Source organism: Ruditapes philippinarum, unplaced genomic scaffold (assembly GCF_026571515.1).
Source record: "Ruditapes philippinarum isolate M1 unplaced genomic scaffold, ASM2657151v2 ctg2306_1_1_1_1, whole genome shotgun sequence".
NCBI lineage: Eukaryota > Metazoa > Mollusca > Bivalvia > Venerida > Veneridae > Ruditapes > Ruditapes philippinarum.
Window position 1 is genome coordinate 67,856 of NW_026860339.1, and position 16,769 is coordinate 84,624.

At 33.3% G+C, this 16,769-nt stretch overlaps 1 protein-coding gene across 1 annotated transcript; it reads left to right on the forward strand.

The window, feature by feature from the left end:
• Window positions 1-420: 420 nt before the first annotated feature.
• On the forward strand, window positions 421-16,256 carry LOC132759696 (cilia- and flagella-associated protein 52-like). Its single transcript, XM_060751514.1, has 12 exons — window positions 421-609; window positions 5,127-5,332; window positions 5,506-5,642; window positions 5,937-6,065; window positions 7,188-7,293; window positions 8,000-8,244; window positions 8,472-8,550; window positions 12,109-12,248; window positions 12,570-12,718; window positions 13,454-13,808; window positions 14,412-14,649; window positions 15,028-16,256. Exons 1-12 carry the CDS (start codon window positions 537-539, stop codon window positions 15,172-15,174), a joined length of 2,004 nt encoding a protein of 667 aa, XP_060607497.1. The 5' UTR covers window positions 421-536; the 3' UTR covers window positions 15,175-16,256.
• The last annotated feature ends 513 nt before the right edge of the window (window positions 16,257-16,769 follow it).

Consider the following 16,769-nt stretch of genomic DNA (forward strand, 5'->3'; position numbering starts at 1 on the left):
GTCTCCCTTTTTTGAGCAATCCTTTGTGTTGGTGTGCATGTCATGGTTATTTATTCTCATGTATGTTTTAAATGTTTGTACAGTACATGTTGATATAAGAAATTTCCACGTATATGTATTCTACAACGAAATAAATCTAAATTTTAAAAGACATTCAAACTCCATAAGGGGAAGGCCTTTAAAAGCTCAGCGTTCGGACCCAACAACATTTTTCAACAATTCATGCCTTAATCATGTACATTACTTATTAGTATTATTTGTATATATACTGTAAAAATCTTTGAAATAAACTATATTTAAACTAAACTCCATTTTGTTTCTGATGGATTGTTAAATTATTTAGTGGTGTCAATCTAAAAACATTTAGGGTTTTGCGACCTAAAACAAAAGTTGGAGTTGTCTCTCTTGTCTAGCAGGTGGCGTTGTTAGGTGGCCATATTGTTACCGGTAGCAACCAGTGATTTCGAAGCTGTATGTTCATGCCAGAAAGACAAGGAGGTTTGATTTAAAATTATAGTGTACCTCCTTCGCTTAATATGGAGCAACAACAAGTCGAAGAAGCTTATGAAGTTCCAAGGTTGGAATTGGAAAGGATAGATGGGTTTAATGGTAAATAATTTTGAAATAATAATCAGTAGAATAAATCGATACGAGTAGAATCTATTCAGTTTTATCAACATGTTGTTATTTGATTATCTGTTGTGTGCGTGTCGATTTCTTAGTGAATCATTTTATTTTGAACAAACAAAGTTTAAGTGTAGACTATGTTTTTTTTCTTTAAAATAAATACAGTTAAATTACATGTAGATTTACAAGTCAAATAACAACAGAACAAGTCAAATATTTTCTTCAAATAGATCTATCAGGTATAGTCTATAGATCTATACTGGCATGCGAGCAGTTCCCGTACAGAAGCAGTACCCGTATTTTTCATTTAAACGCTTGATTTTTACTTGCAATCTTCAAAAATTCATTTCAAATCAAGCAGATGCATAAAAGATCTCTGTAAAAGGTGTTGAGAAGCTTTTAAAAAACCTCAACCCCCATAAGGCTGCAGAACCTGATCAAATTAGACCCATAGTGCTCAAAAATACCAGTAAAGAATTAGCCCCTATAGTGTCCAAACTTTTCCAGAAATCACTGCAGTCCAGCACTCTACCAGACATCTGGAAAATGGCAAATGTCGCCCCTATCTTTAAAAAAGGTAGCAAGTCAGACCCAGCCAACTATCGCCCTATCTCTCTTACCTGTATCTTGTGTAAAACCCTGGAACACATTGTCTCCTCCAGTATAACAAAGCACTTTACTAGATCAAACTTGTTCTATGAATTGCAGCATGGTTTCCGAGAAAAAAGGTCATGTCAATCCCAGTTATTAATGCTTATAGATGATATTCTACAGTCAGTAAATCAGAGAAGCCAAGTAGACTTAATCCTTCTTGACTTCTCTAAGGCCTTTGATATGGTCAACCATGAAAAACTCCTGTATAAGCTGCATTTCTACGGTATAAGGGGTCAGACTCTTAAATGGATCAAAGGTTTTCTTGATAACAGGTCACAGTCCGTGGTGGTAAATGGCTCCACATCCAGCTCCATACCAGTCTCCTCCGGTGTTCCCCAGGGCTCGGTCCTCGGACCTCTCTTATTTCTTATATACATAAATGACCTTCCTGAATATGTCCAATCCTCTAAGGTCCGCCTATTTGCTGATGACACAGCCATCTATCTATCTCTGACTGTCGCTTCTCATTCTAGCTTACTTCAACATGACTTACACCAACTTGAACAATGGGAAACAAAATGGGACATGCAATTTAATCCATCAAAATGCCAGGTTATCCAAATCACAAAACGAAAAACAGTCATTCCAACAAAATACCTCCTACATAACACCACATTAGAAACAGTTCCATCTGCAAAATACCTTGGCATTACAATATCAAATGATTTAACATGGAACAAACACATAAACAACATCACAACAAAGGCGAATCAAACACTTGGTTTTCTACGCCGAAACATCAAGGTTCACTCAGAAAGGTTAAAGTCAACAGCATACAAGACACTTGTCAGACCCCAGCTTGAGTACAGCTCCACGGTCTGGTCCCCCTACACAGGAACTCTCATTGACCAGATAGAGTCAGTCCAGAGAAGGGCTGCTAGGTGGGTCAAACATGACTTTGGCCGTATGTCAAGTGTCACTGACATGTTGACTTCCCTTCAATGGAGGCGCCTTGACCTTCGGCGTATTGACCAACGCCTGGTCATGTTTCACAACATCCTGCATGACCAGGTGGCTATTCCTTTCCCAAAGTATATCGTCCCTCTTACAAGATCATCTAGAACATCCCATCTCCATGCATTCCAACAAGTCCAAACTAAAACTGATTACTATAAATATTCATTTTTCCCAAGAACAATTGTCCACTGGAATGCTTTACCACCTGAAATCATAAACTTGTCTGGCCCCGAGTTCAGTCTGGCTGTAAGCCGGATTGAACATACGTCTCCTTAAAAATACCTTTTCTGTTTTTAACCTGTTTTTAACAATATACTCATTTCCTTTACTTTTATATTCTTTTATTTCAACTCTTTTACTAACATTCTTGTCAGTTGACGCGCGTCAAGTCTAGGTCCCCAGCAGGGGTTTGACTATATGGAAGATAGATAAAAGAGACAAAATCTAAGTGTCAGTTCGGCAGTACGTATAAAAGTCTCATTTTAAATCACTTTCACCTGTGCGTTGTCAAAACGTGACCTTGTTTTCTCTGGGGGATTCCGTCCTTGCGCGCATGCGCTAAAATACTTACACGTGAGGCCTGTTAAAGGGTTTTCCACTAATACCACCTGTTTACAGATAAGTAGGCAATGTGGTGAAAACTTGTTTAATTGTCAGAATTTTGATCAATATTACTATATTAAATAATTTTATGGCTTTGATGCGTAAAATATCATGCATACAAGCATGCCATTGCATGAGAATGCGTTGGGGTAACGGTACCAGGTAATTGATACCAGCGTTAAGTACTCGCTCTATTTCCTGAATTGCATCTATTTATCTCTTAGAAAATGGTCTGTTCAACAATTATAATTGAAAAATAGGTCCGATATAACAAAATTGTATAATTATAATGGGTTAAATTTTATGTACGGGAACTACTTCTCTTCATACAAAATAATGGATAATTTCGGTACCCCATATGAGGCCTCATAAGTAAGGGTTATTCTATGTTTAGAACATGATGGAATTTCCATGATTTGTGTGACGAGCTGAATAGTAATGTGTAACATTAAAATTTTGGTGAGTGAGCGTAATAAAAAATAATGTTTAAGTAACTACGATTTTTGTACGGGAACTGCTCGCATGCCAGTACAGGTTACCCATTTTAACTTTTTAAATCTCTGAATACTGCAAACCCCTCTCACAAGTGTTATAGACAGGAATTAAGAGCACATTGGATTGTTAGTAAAAGATAAGCAAAATAGTCCAAACATTATAACCATAAGGTGAGACTGGAAATGTATTCTAGTCATGGTTAAAATGTTAAGGGATACGGACAAAAGCCATGTTAAGGGATACAGACAAAAGCCCCTCCCTGAGGAAAGCCCCCCCCATCTAAAAATGACAAGGTGGACAAAAGCCCCCCATGAAATTTACACATTATAACTAAGGGCAAAAGCCCCCTCATAAAAAAGTAAAGGTAGGACAAAAGCCCCCCCCCCCCCATGGTCAATCAAATTTTCATATAGTGCATTAAAGTTGTGTTTTTTATGTGTTTAAAAGATATGTATGGACATCACATTTAGGTGACATAGTGCTCAGGATATTAATTTGATCCCTTTACAAAAGTGATTTAACATTACTACTCTTCTGACCCTTGTTGTGTATATGAAAAGCTATGAATTCAGTATCGCATGCATGCATTATTTCATCTGTTATCATATACTTTGTTATCACTTCAATATATACATTATAAATAAACATTAAAACAAATTCTTTTCATTTTTATTTAAAAGTTTATGTGAAATTTGATGAATTTGAGCGGCTGTGCGTGTGAAAAAAGATGTAAAGGGGGGGGGGCTTTTGTCCTATGTGTAAATTTAATGGGGGGGCTTTTGTCCACCTTGTCATTTTTAGACGGGGGGCTTTTGCCCTACACTCAAATGTTAATAGTGAAAGAAATAGTGTTCACTCCTGATAGAACTTAATTAAGGACACCCGATGATACCAATTAGCCATGTTTGTCTATTATTATGCTAGAAACGTTGTTATAATGTTTAAAGCAAGTAAACTGTATTGTTTTGTATAACTTTGTGTGCTTATTATTAGTGTCACCTATTTTAATAATTATATGCAGAAGCCCTAAGACTTTTGAATCCCTAGCCCTGTGCTTGGGTTTTAAATGTGTCCTGGAATCCCTAGCCCTGTGGGCTCAGGCTTTAAATGTGTCCAGATGTAATATATAAGGGATGAAAAAAAGTTTATTACCCCCCCTACCCATCAATGTACAAGCTCTCAGTTATCCTCCTGACATAGTTTGCAAATGTAGGAATGACTGTTCTATCACATGCTTCTTTTAAATATTACCCTGCTAGCAGTATATATTGGACCCATATTGGGCCCTTATCGATGAATCTGTATCTTGTTTATTAAAAAAAAAAATGGATAACTAAATAAGCAGACACATAAAAAATTAGTCTGTCAAACTGTCATATACTGTAGAGAAACCATAATATATATGTATATTACATAATCTTAAACAATAAAAGATAAATGGTTGTTGTGTTCAAATTTCAATTAGTCGGTGTCTTAGATGACAGTAATTTAATGGTTTGTTTTACATAATTTCTAAAGACTTTCAAACAGGATCGAGTGCTTTAAAAAAATGTACCATAAATGTTGTCACTGCTTTCACCTGACAAAAAATTGTGACGAAAGTATCAAAAATTGGCCTGCTTATAAAATGTTTTATGCTGTTCAAATCAGTTAAAATTTTAAATGCATTTACACGGAAGATTGAATGTTACATTATATATCTGTTACATGATGTGTAAAAGGGTGCCTGTCTTAACTTAATTACTTTTGTAAATATATCTCATGAATGTTTTTTCTTTTATTAATTATAGGTAAAGTAATTCATGGTTTAAAGGTTCACCCAGACAGACAACATATCATATACCCACTTGGTTGTGCTGTTGTCATAGAGGATATAAGTGGTAATGGAAGACCAACTTTACTATGGGGTCACACAGATGAGGTTACTTGTATCTCGATTTCAAACAGATCTGGTCATCTTATAGCATCAGGCCAGAAAACATACATGGGATTCAAGGTATGGAAATCTAACAACTATGTAAATTCTTTGCATGCATACATGGCTTTGGGTTTTTTCAAGCATACTAAATCTTTAATTTTTGTTACTAAATTCCTTTTTTTTGTAATTTATTGATTACATTTATTTCATTTTTATTATTTATTATTTTAGTTTAAACCTTTCTCTTACAGGCTATAACAATTGTTTGGGATTATGCCTCAAAAAGTCGTCTATACACATTAGAATTACATAAAGTGAACATTCAGGCTCTTGATTTCTCACCAAATGACCTGTACCTGGCATCTTTAGGAGGTTGCGATGATGGCTGGTTTGTAGCCTTTTATTTTTTTTTGTGTTGAAAGTATACAATATCTGTGTACAGTTTTAATGCATAATAAAAAAGAAATCAATTAATTTAAAATGTGTTAGTAATCATACAATGTCATGACACTTTTGTCTTTCAATTAACTTTCACTAGATAATCATAAGCAAAGAAAGACGTACATATTAAAGAGCTATAAATATAGAATAAACCATCATGTTTTCTATAATGAATTGTTCATTCATCAGATATAATCAAATTATTCTTTATAATAGACATTAATTATTTTATTTATTTCAGTGTTGTTATATGGGATATGGCCACAGGTAATGCGATCTGTGGTTCTCCTGCTCAAGTGGAGAGTGCAGGCAATACATTATGTGTCAAGTTCTCAAACCAGTCTGATGACCTCTTTGTCACTGGTGGGGAGTAAGTAAAACTGTTATTTTAGCACAATTGAAATTTTTTGCTTATCATAATGCTTATTTGGATTCAACAGGGAAGAAATAGAGCAGTCCTTTCAAAAATATTACGCAATTATCACAGTGATGTTTTTTTTTTTATTTTACAAAACCTTTATCTGTATGTTTACAATATTTCCTCATGATAAGATAAACAATTACCATGATTTCATTTGAAAGGAGTTTTGATGAACAAAAATTGCAAGACCAAGAGGACAATAAGAAATATGCTTTTTGTGTTGCCTCTACGGAGTAGTGGCGACATATAGGGATCACTTCTCCGTCGTCCGTCTGTCTGTCCGTCCGTCACAAAACTTGTGCGGACTACTCCTCATAAACTACTGGTGCAATTTCATCCAAACTTTACAGGAATGATCAGTACCAAGTCTAGTTGTGCATATTGTCAGCATTTTCCGGTTCAATGATTTTTGTAAGAGTAATGGCCCTTTGATAATTTTTATTTTTAAAGTTTGTCCGGACTACTTCTCTTATACCACTAATGCAATTTCAATAAAACTTTATAAGATTGATCTGCAGCTCAAGTCCTTGCGCATATTGCACGGGTTTACCGCTTGAATGATTTTTGGCCGAGTTATGGCTCTTTGATAAAAAGGTGTTTTTTTTCTGTGTGTTGCCAGATACACAAAAGCTTGTCCAGACTACTCCTCATAAACTATTGGTGCAATTTTATCCAAACTTTACAGGAATGATCAGTACCAAGTCTAGTTGTGCACTGTCTGTCCGTCTGTCACAAAACTTGTCCCTACTACTCCTCATAAAATACTGGGGCAATTTCATCCTAACTTTACAGGAATTTATGTCGCCACTACTCCGATCACTTCTCCGTCTGTCACAAAACTTGTCCCATCATGAAATTGGCCATCATGAGGCGACACATGTGATCACTGATCGCTCTTGTTTAGCCTGAGATAAACTTAAATTTATCTTGATGAGATCATTATTAAATACATCTAAAATGACTTTAAAAATAAAAAAACATAATGTTTATTGCGATTTGAATATTACTCATAAGTAGTGATCTGTAATTATTAAGATAATAATATGATAATGAAGGTTTTTTAATTTTAAGTGCTACATTAAGAGTGTGGAAGTTGAATGTGGCTGATAGAAAAATCAGACCAGAAGATGTTAACTTGGGACAGAACAAAAGAAAATTCTTGTGTATATGTATAAGTGTAAGTTACATCTCTTTTTAAGTGTATATATTTCTTTTAAAGGGTCAACTGTGATGGGAAACGATACTAGAAATCTATAAAAAAATGTACTCAATATATTTTGTTTTGCTGTCAGATGTAAGAAAACAAGCTTTAACTAGCTTATATGTATATGTAGCTTATTGTATTTTAATTATTTTCCCACCCATTGATGTGGAATTAAGAAATAAGCTGGGATTTGATTGTGTAGACAATATTTACAATTATTGTTTACTGGTACTGTATATACATGTAGAAGAATTTTTATAGGGATTCCTCTGAGGTTTAATTCATTTTACATGAAGAGATTGACAATATTTTTTCAAGATTTGTTTACCATTTGATGTAGGACTAGACAAATAGATCACATCATTTCCTTGCTTGGTTTCCAGAATTATTATTCTTATTGTGCACAATGACCAAAACTTGAAAAGTGTTGCATCGCTTTTCACTCGAACCAGACTGAAATTCGTGCAATTTTCACTATTTTCCTTATCTATTATCTTTTTATTATCTTTTGCATATTTTCCACTTTAAGTGCATCACATAATCTATGCAAGATTTTATAATTTTATGTTTTTAGGCTCTTTGACTTTAGTGGAGCTCATTAAAAATACTGGTAATTATTTTGTTAGATTATAATGTTTATACATGATGTATATTATTTTGGAATTTCTTGTTATTACAGATGGATGATTCATTTTTTTACTGCGGAACAGAGACAGGTGACATCTTTGCTATAAACATGAAAACAAAAATCTTCCAATTCTGTGCTCCTGAAAAGAAACAACTCTTTGAAATGGGAGTCACTGCCTTAGCTCAATTGAAAAATAACAACTTTCTTGTTGGAACTGGTTGTGGAAAGTTGGTAGAGCTCAAGTTCCCTTTGCCCGGTGAAGGCTCTAAAAAACAAGTTAAACCAAAACAAGTGAGGTAAATATTTATTTGTCATTGTTTTATAGATTACAGTGAATAAAGAGACACCACTGAACACTTAAATTTCTTTATTATATGTTTGAAAAAAGCTGGTTCAGCAAGAATTTTTGTTGACAATTGTAAATTAATGAAATATTTGTCAAAACTTGCAAAATATGCAAATAGAATGATAAATGTTTAAACCTGATAAGAAGTGTTTCTCATTCAAATAATATCATTGGCAGATCATGGAAGGATGAATCTGACAGTCATGCTCATGACAATGCTATCACATCTATAGCTCTCAGAGGAAATGGACACCAGGTAATTAATGTTATGATCAGCTTTATTCTGTTGTAAAGTTACCAGTTTACATTAAGTCAAACTTCTGATAACAACAGTGTTCAATCTAGAACAAATTCCCAGGGGGCCCTTCGGGCCCATAAACTTTTCAAAAGGGGGTCATTTGAGAAAAAAGGGGGCCCACACTTAAAATGAACATCAAATTCAAATAAGGTATTGTATCTTTTAAGTTACTTGTTCACGTACCATATTTAGACCAAAAACGGTTGCAAAATTTCAAAACAACTCAACTAAAAAAATGACATTAGCGTTGATACAGGCTCAATTTTAAGAACTGATTGGTAAAGAAGCGCGATGACATAATGTTCAAAGAAAAATATGAATCTTATTTTAATGTTACCAGGGATATTTGATAATAATGTTCAGTTTTTTAATCAGCGCCCGACATATAGAGTCACCGTACCAGTGCTCAACCAGTTTTTCACAAAATCACATAAAAACTCTTTCAGAACAAAAGGTTTGCTGGGAAACTTATTTTTGTTACAAAGCTGGGCCTTTCAAACTCACAATAAGCTAAAGCGTTTTAATAAAACAGATTAGGATACAATTTACCACGGAGTTGTATATAGGGCATAAAACCACTATATTTTTCAGACAACCAAACCAGTGCTCGACCAGGTGGTTTTATCTTTATCAGAACTTTTATTTCTTAAAAACAGATATGACTTTTTAAGTTCAACAATTCTATTTCAAAAATAGTTTGAAACATTTATGTTTTAGTGTCTATAGATGAAAATATGAGAGCAAATATGATACAAAGGAAATGCTATACATTGACAAATAAAGTGTTTATAAGAGTTTTGGAATTTGCATATACTGGGGTGTTTGAGATTACTTATTCTCATATTTTTTTTTACTAAATCATTCTGCAAACATAGTTAAGTGTGATAATTAGTGTAATATACAAATTGTCTACGCTTTAAGTGGTGTGTTCCCGATTTTTTTCCGTACAGCTGCCATATTTGTTTACATGTTCATAGCCCCTGCCTTTTATGGAAAGCAGGGTTTTGATAATTTTTGAACACCTTTCCTATGGAAATCAATTGGAGTCATAAAAGTAAAGGCAATTTAACAAAGTATTGTCCACATTTGCCCTAAATTATCATTATTTCAGTGTTTTAAATAGTTTTTACTACTACTTGTATTATAGAATTGTATTTTTGTACTGTTTAATATTGTCTGAAAAATGGTCAATCTTCTACCAAACTTGGAGTACTTGTACATGGTGTAGAGGTTACAGGTCAGGTACAAATAGCACACACAAACTCCCAGGGTTTTTTCACTTTAATGCATAAATCATACACAAATAGAAGTATTGGTCGAGCACTGGGCTGGTCGAGCACAGGTACTGTGACTCTAAAGGAAAATCATATTTTGAAATTAGCTTTGTTTATGAAGAATATAAACTTACAATAGTCGGTAAAAACATTTACTCTTCTCAATATATCCAAGCGAAAAACAAAGTGTCAACAGGTGCTAAGACAATGTATATTGACATACCGGTACCTTTGATCTTTTGTCAGGGCAGCAGTTCTTACGTCACGCTTAAGATGTCTGTATTGATTAATGATATGCACAATGTTTTAGTGCCGACCAGCCAAAGACCAATCAAAGTTAATTTACTCGATTGTCAGACACTCCCTAGCCAATCGTGTTTGATTGCTCCATCTTTAAGACTTTTTTAATTGGATGAAGGCGTGTTCGTAATAATTTATGCACACTTCTCTATAATTAACTCGCACTTTTCACAAATATATACGGTATATATTTTTTTTCCTTTGGAAAGTTATTACATATTTATTTGTTTTGACCGTGAAAAAACTATAACTACACGCACGTATTGGATTATCTGTGACGATTTGTTTTGCTTATAAAAACTGTGACTCAAAAGTAAGTAATAATTACGGTACGATGAACAAGTCTACATAGTATTTACAGACGCGGACCGAGAGAGCGTAGCAATAAAGGTTTTAAATGGGTTACCGAGTGCGGTAAACTATCTTACCAACATGCTCTTGTTTTTCAATACAAACTTCAGTTTTGAATTCAGTATTTATTAATATTATTCACAAGACACTTCTTTTATGTACTTAATCAGGTTTAAGAAAGCATTTTAATGTCATTTAGGGCATTTTCTATGAGTGCGCCCGTCGGGCCCACAGTTGATTTTGTTTTGCGCCGGCGGCCTTTTCAGGGGGTCAATGGCGCAATGGCGCGCTCTAGATTGAACACTGATTTATGCACACTTCTCTATAATTAACTCGCACTTTTCACAAATATATACGGTATATATTTTTTTTCCTTTGGAAAGTTATTACATATTTATTTGTTTTGACCGTGAAAAAACTATAACTACACGCACGTATTGGATTATCTGTGACGATTTGTTTTGCTTATAAAAACTGTGACTCAAAAGTAAGTAATAGTTACGGTACGAAGAACAAGTCTACATAGTATTTACAGACGCGGACCGAGAGAGCGTAGCAATAAAGGTTTTAAATGGGTTACCGAGTGCGGTAAACTATCTTACCAACATGCTCTTGTTTTTCAATACAAACTTCAGTTTTGAATTCAGTATTTATTAATATTATTCACAAGACACTTCTTTTATGTACTTAATCAGGTTTAAGAAAGCATTTTAATGTCATTTAGGGCATTTTCTATGAGTGCGCCCGTCGGGCCCACAGTTGATTTTGTTTTGCGCCGGCGGCCTTTTCAGGGGGTCAATGGCGCAATGGCGCGCTCTAGATTGAACACTGTAACAATATCCATTGATTTGTTCAAATTTCTTTTAATTGAACAATATTTTCTCCAACTGCTAGTTAAATCTACAAAACACATGAATTGGGAAAAATAGTTGCAAGAGTTTATATTGGAGTCAGCTTGTCCATTTGTCTGGCATTGCATAAGTAATAGAGGGCTAGGTAACAGTATAAATAACAAAAGAAGACATTGAAATTTATTCCATAACAATATAATTATAATAATGTTCCTTGACTCTTTCAACAACAACAACAGCAAAACATAATAAGGATCTGTGCCTTTTTTCCATTTCTTTACCATCTTTTTTGTTTTGTTTGGCCAGGGCATATCACAAATAGTATAGGAACTTCAACTCTTAAGTGTATGTGTTGGAGTAATTGCCCTTTGTTATTTCCATATTTTATCTTTGTCCGAAACTTAATTATAAAAGCATAGTATACCATTTTGAAACGTGAAGGTAGATACAGTTACTTGATACATATATCTTGAAAATATAATTAGATTCCTATTAGGAAATAAAACATGAAATGCTCAGTATTTTTTTAAAAATATCCAAAAGAAGAAAGTGTCAGGTCTGAATTTACTGTAATAAAAGATTGCTTTTACTATAATAAAGTAAGTTCTTGTTACAAAATGTTTTTTTCTCTTTTTTCGTACTTTTATAAAGTAAGTTCTTGTTATATATTAGTAATTCTTTCATTTATTTACCCAAGATAATGGCGTACTGAAATGTTTGTATATCTTTGTGCATTTCAGTTCTTTGTTGGCACCAAGCATGCAAATATGTACAAATTTGGGTATGAGTGTTCAACTAAAGGTGGTGAACCTACCTTTGATAGCTGTGAACTCATCAAAACCTGTCACTCTAGTGAAGTTAAAGATGTCATCTTTCCTCCGTAAGTAGCTCAAATAATTTCACATGCTGATGAACATAATGCTAGTTTTTTTATGACAGGCAGATTAAATTCTTTTTTACTCTGCTATACATGTATAAGCATGTATTTTTATACAAGAATTATGTTAAGAATTTTAGTGAATAAAATTAATTGAAAAATCAATATCATATTCATGATAAGAGGTAATATACACGTTATGAAAATAAAATACCATATAGCAATTGATACACATCTTACAATGACTGTGCTTACAATGATTTTGTTAACTGAAATTGACAATTTTTCATTGCTCAACAATATGATTTTTATTTTACAATTTAGAGGAACATCAGAGTTGATTGTAACATGTCAGAAAGAACAGATCAGAATCTGGGCCTTAAAGACTATGAAAGAGTTGAAGCGACAAACTGTTGCCAATATGACATGCAATGCTATTGCTCTGGCTTGCAATGGAACAGCTATTGTTTCAGGTATTTAACTGTTTATCAATGAGGATATGATTAGTGACTAGGTGTACACAGTTTTTTTCTGAACCTTTATATGCACCATCTACCATTAGTTGTAACCTACCAGGTTAAATTTTAGTATAATATGAAACTACAAAAGGTATTCTGGTAAACTTATAACATAGCATACTTTAGATGTACTCTTTGCATTCACAACATCCACAGCCTAAGTATCAAACAATTTTAGTAACACTTTTTTAGCATAGAATTAAAGTGACATATTACCTATCCAATGGTAGATAGTGTGTGAACAGATGAAAGTCAAAATAAGTTTTCATTTTGCAATGATTCCTTTCAATTTAGAAATTAATTAACGCATAAACAATAAATAAGTCACATGGCTCAAGGAAATATTTGTAAATATCCATCTGAATTCAACTGTAAGGTAGTGGCAGTCTTTATATTTTAGGCAGATTTATATTTCATCCTAAAAATTTTCAATATCAACTGTTGGTCAGTCGCCATTTTAAGAGTCAATCTGTGGAATATATAGTAAATTCAGCTCAACTTGACAATGAAAAAAGAGCAAAATGTCACTTTAAATATACCTAAGTACTGGGGATGTAAACGAATGTTCAGCATTCAAATAAGATCCTGAACATTGAATGCATTTGAGGCATATAAGTGGTCGTGAAAATTATCAGGGTTTGAAAATTGTTCTTTTTTTAAACAATAAAATAAGATGACTTTTGATTGCAGCTTGGGATGATGGAATTATTCGTATATTTGGGTTTGGTGGTGCCAGTGGCAATGACATAAAGTTAAAGATGAAGATCAATGCTGCCCATAGCAAGGGTGTATCATCCATTGCATGCACTCAGAATGCAAGACATTGCAGCCAAGGTGAATGGGACTTCCAGATAGTATCTGGTGGGGGTGAAGGTCAGGTTAGAATTTGGCATGTGTTGTGGGATGGTCGCAGTGATCCATGCTATGAGCTAGAGCACACATTGAAGGAACATAAAGGATCTGTCTCTGACATCAAGATACGTAAAGATGACAAGGAATGTGTCTCCTCTAGTAATGATGGAACTTGCATTATCTGGAATTTGGAGTAAGTCCATAATTTTTATCAATATATAGAGGATATTTGTTTAGTTCAGTGTAAGATCGGAATATATTTCACCGAGTGAGCACCAAAAGGTATATTTCACGAGTGGCGCAGCCACGAGTGAAATATGAACTTTTGGTGTTCACTAAACTAAACAAATTTTCTTTTTATTATATGCAAAGAACGTTTTAAAAAGACATTAAACCAAATACTGAATGAAAAGCACGCCAAATAATAATACAACGTGACGTCATTTACGACATCACGTCATTAAGTTGGTACCCAGTTCTGTGCACGCTGGTATTTCACTGAAACAACGTAACGGGCTTAAATTCAAAACAGTGAAATTATCAAAGTGGTAATTTCACTGTTTCAAACAGTGAAATTACCAGTTTTTATATCACTGATATATTTCTATAAACCACCGAAAAGCATGTAATAAACATTCCTAACTTAAGATTTTATGAAATGCATTTCTGGCTATATAAATTACAAGTATTAATAAGTCTTCATATTGAACATACAGATCAAAAAAAAAATCTTTTTCTTTAACATATCTCATTATTATCAACAGTCACTAATTTGCTACTTTATGTTGTTAAATAGGAAGAAATCAAGAAGCCAGATTGTTTTTGCAAACACATTATTTAAGTGTGTGAGCTACAACAAAGATGAGACTCAGATAATTACCAGTGGTACAGACAGGAAGGTTAGTTACTGGGAATGTTATGATGGTTCAACCATTAGAGGTTTAGAAGGCTCTATGACAGGATCTATCAATGCAATGGATACCTCTCCAGATGGACAATACTTTGTTACTGGTGGTGATGACAAGTTAATAAAGGTATGTCTCTCTATCATTTAAGCAGGACTTTATGTCAAAGAATATATCTAATCTCTTTTAATATTCTGTTACAATTTTTGAATTAAGAAATTTCAAACTTGTAATTTGAATATAGTCATTGTGCTTATGAGATGTCTTTCAAAGACTTAAATATGATACAAATGATACTTTTATGCATTGATATTTAGGAATTATATTATGAAAGTCACTGGTAGGATAGTTAATAAATAGTTAATAGTCAATATCTTTTTGTCTTTTATGGTATAAGATAATTAAATACATCAATGATCATCATAACTCACTATCATTTCTATATAATGTATCCATTTTATTTTACTATAATAACATATACACATATATACACTATATTGTATACAGGTTTGGACATATGATGGAGGAGAGGTAGTAGCAGTTGGTCAGGGACATAGTGGTAAAATCACTAGGATCAGGATATGTCCACAACAGAAATATATCTGCAGTGTGAGTGAAGATGGTGGTATCCTCGTCTGGAAGTTCCCCTTTTAAACTGTTCCTCCATATACACCATACAACACACAACCAATACATGAACTAGTTATTAAGATGACCAAGTTTCTAAAATGCTCTCCTGTATACATTGTGTTGTCAAATTTCTGATTAATTATCATAAGCTTCTAAGATATCTCGCATCTTATTTTCATTGTGTTGAAACAAAGGGAGCATTTTAAAAACTGCCGTGAAATGTTATACAAATTGAAGGTGTAGGAAGATGAATTGAAAATATACAGGAAAATAAAGATGTTAACTGTATGTTCTTGCATTTTGTATTTATCAATTAAAATTTATGTATACAGTATGTGTTACCGTGTTGGAAGAAAAATAACCTGTGATATCAAGTGTATAAAGGGACCAGGCATTCCTGCAGCAGAATTAGAAATTCTTTTGAGGATTCCTGCCACAACCTGATGATATATTTTATACATATATATGTAATTTAAGTTTATGTACATGTATTTTTATCGAAATGATCTTGCACAAAAGTGTGCTAAATTCTACATCTGATCTTAATTGCTTTGTTTATTTATTATATCCAGTGCACATGTTTTTTTCTGTGTTGTTTTCCTACCCAATGAAATGTGGAAATCCAAAGCATAACATATTTTCAGTTATTATAGAAAGTATTAACTGTATTGAAGTAATTATTATTAGAATATTAGAAATCATTGCTTTGTTACAGTTTGAAAGTAAGAATGTGTGTTTGTGTGTATACAATTACATTGTTGATATCTCTACATTAAACAAATTTTGAATATAATCTTTCTTAGACAGAAAGGTTTGGAAATATATAATTACATGTATTCATAAGTAAATCCACAGTATTTGGTATAATAAAAGGTTCAAAAATTTGTCACAATTGTTTAAGTCTTAAGAAAGGAAACAAATTTTCTGCTTACATCACTTTTATCCTCGAGGAATTTGGAGCAATGTATCATGGTAGAGATAATTGTTTTTGTTAAGACTGAAGCGTTCTGTTTCATTATGTACATTTAAATTGCATTTTTATTTACTTGGAATAAATGACTTTTGTGTATATTAAATAAAATATCTATTTCTTCGAGTAATAATAACTTTTTGCTTGTATTTACTACTTATCTCATCTGAGCTCAAAGTGCTCAGTATTGAGTTATAGTGATGGCAAGGTGGTCTCACATCTGTAATTTGTTATTGTCCACAACTTCATTAACAACATCTCCTCTGAAACTACATGGTGGCTTTTTTTTACCAAACTTCACAGGAATGATCAATGGTGATCCTCTACAAAAGTAATGTAAATGGAATTAGCCTGGAGCTTATGTAAGTAATATGAGATAAAAAAAATTCAAAATGAAATCTCCCAAGAAAGTGCAATGCCCACAGCTTGTATAGATATGAGTATTTGGTATGTAGCATTGCCTAGTAGACGTCTGCAAAGGCTAATAAATTATGTTTCTAAGGTCAAATATATATGATGTGTGTAAAACACTTATCAAAGCGCCATAATCCTGCCAAAAATGATCCATTCAAAAGTTCACAAAACATTCCATAGGGCACTTGTGAAAATAGTTCTGTAAAGTTTGCTTGAAATCTGTTAATTGCAGGAG

What these genes read in the sequence shown, in the direction of transcription:
- LOC132759696 (XM_060751514.1), top strand. Translation starts at nt 537, where the DNA reads ATGGAGCAACAACAAGTCGAAGAAGCTTATGAAGTTCCAAGGTTGGAA. An exon ending in AAGGATAGATGGGTTTAATG is followed by an intron (nt 610 to 5,126) that starts GTAAATAATTTT and finishes TATTAATTATAG; the next exon opens with GTAAAGTAATTCATGGTTTA. An exon ending in GTTAAACCAAAACAAGTGAG is followed by an intron (nt 8,245 to 8,471) that starts GTAAATATTTAT and finishes TATCATTGGCAG; the next exon opens with ATCATGGAAGGATGAATCTG.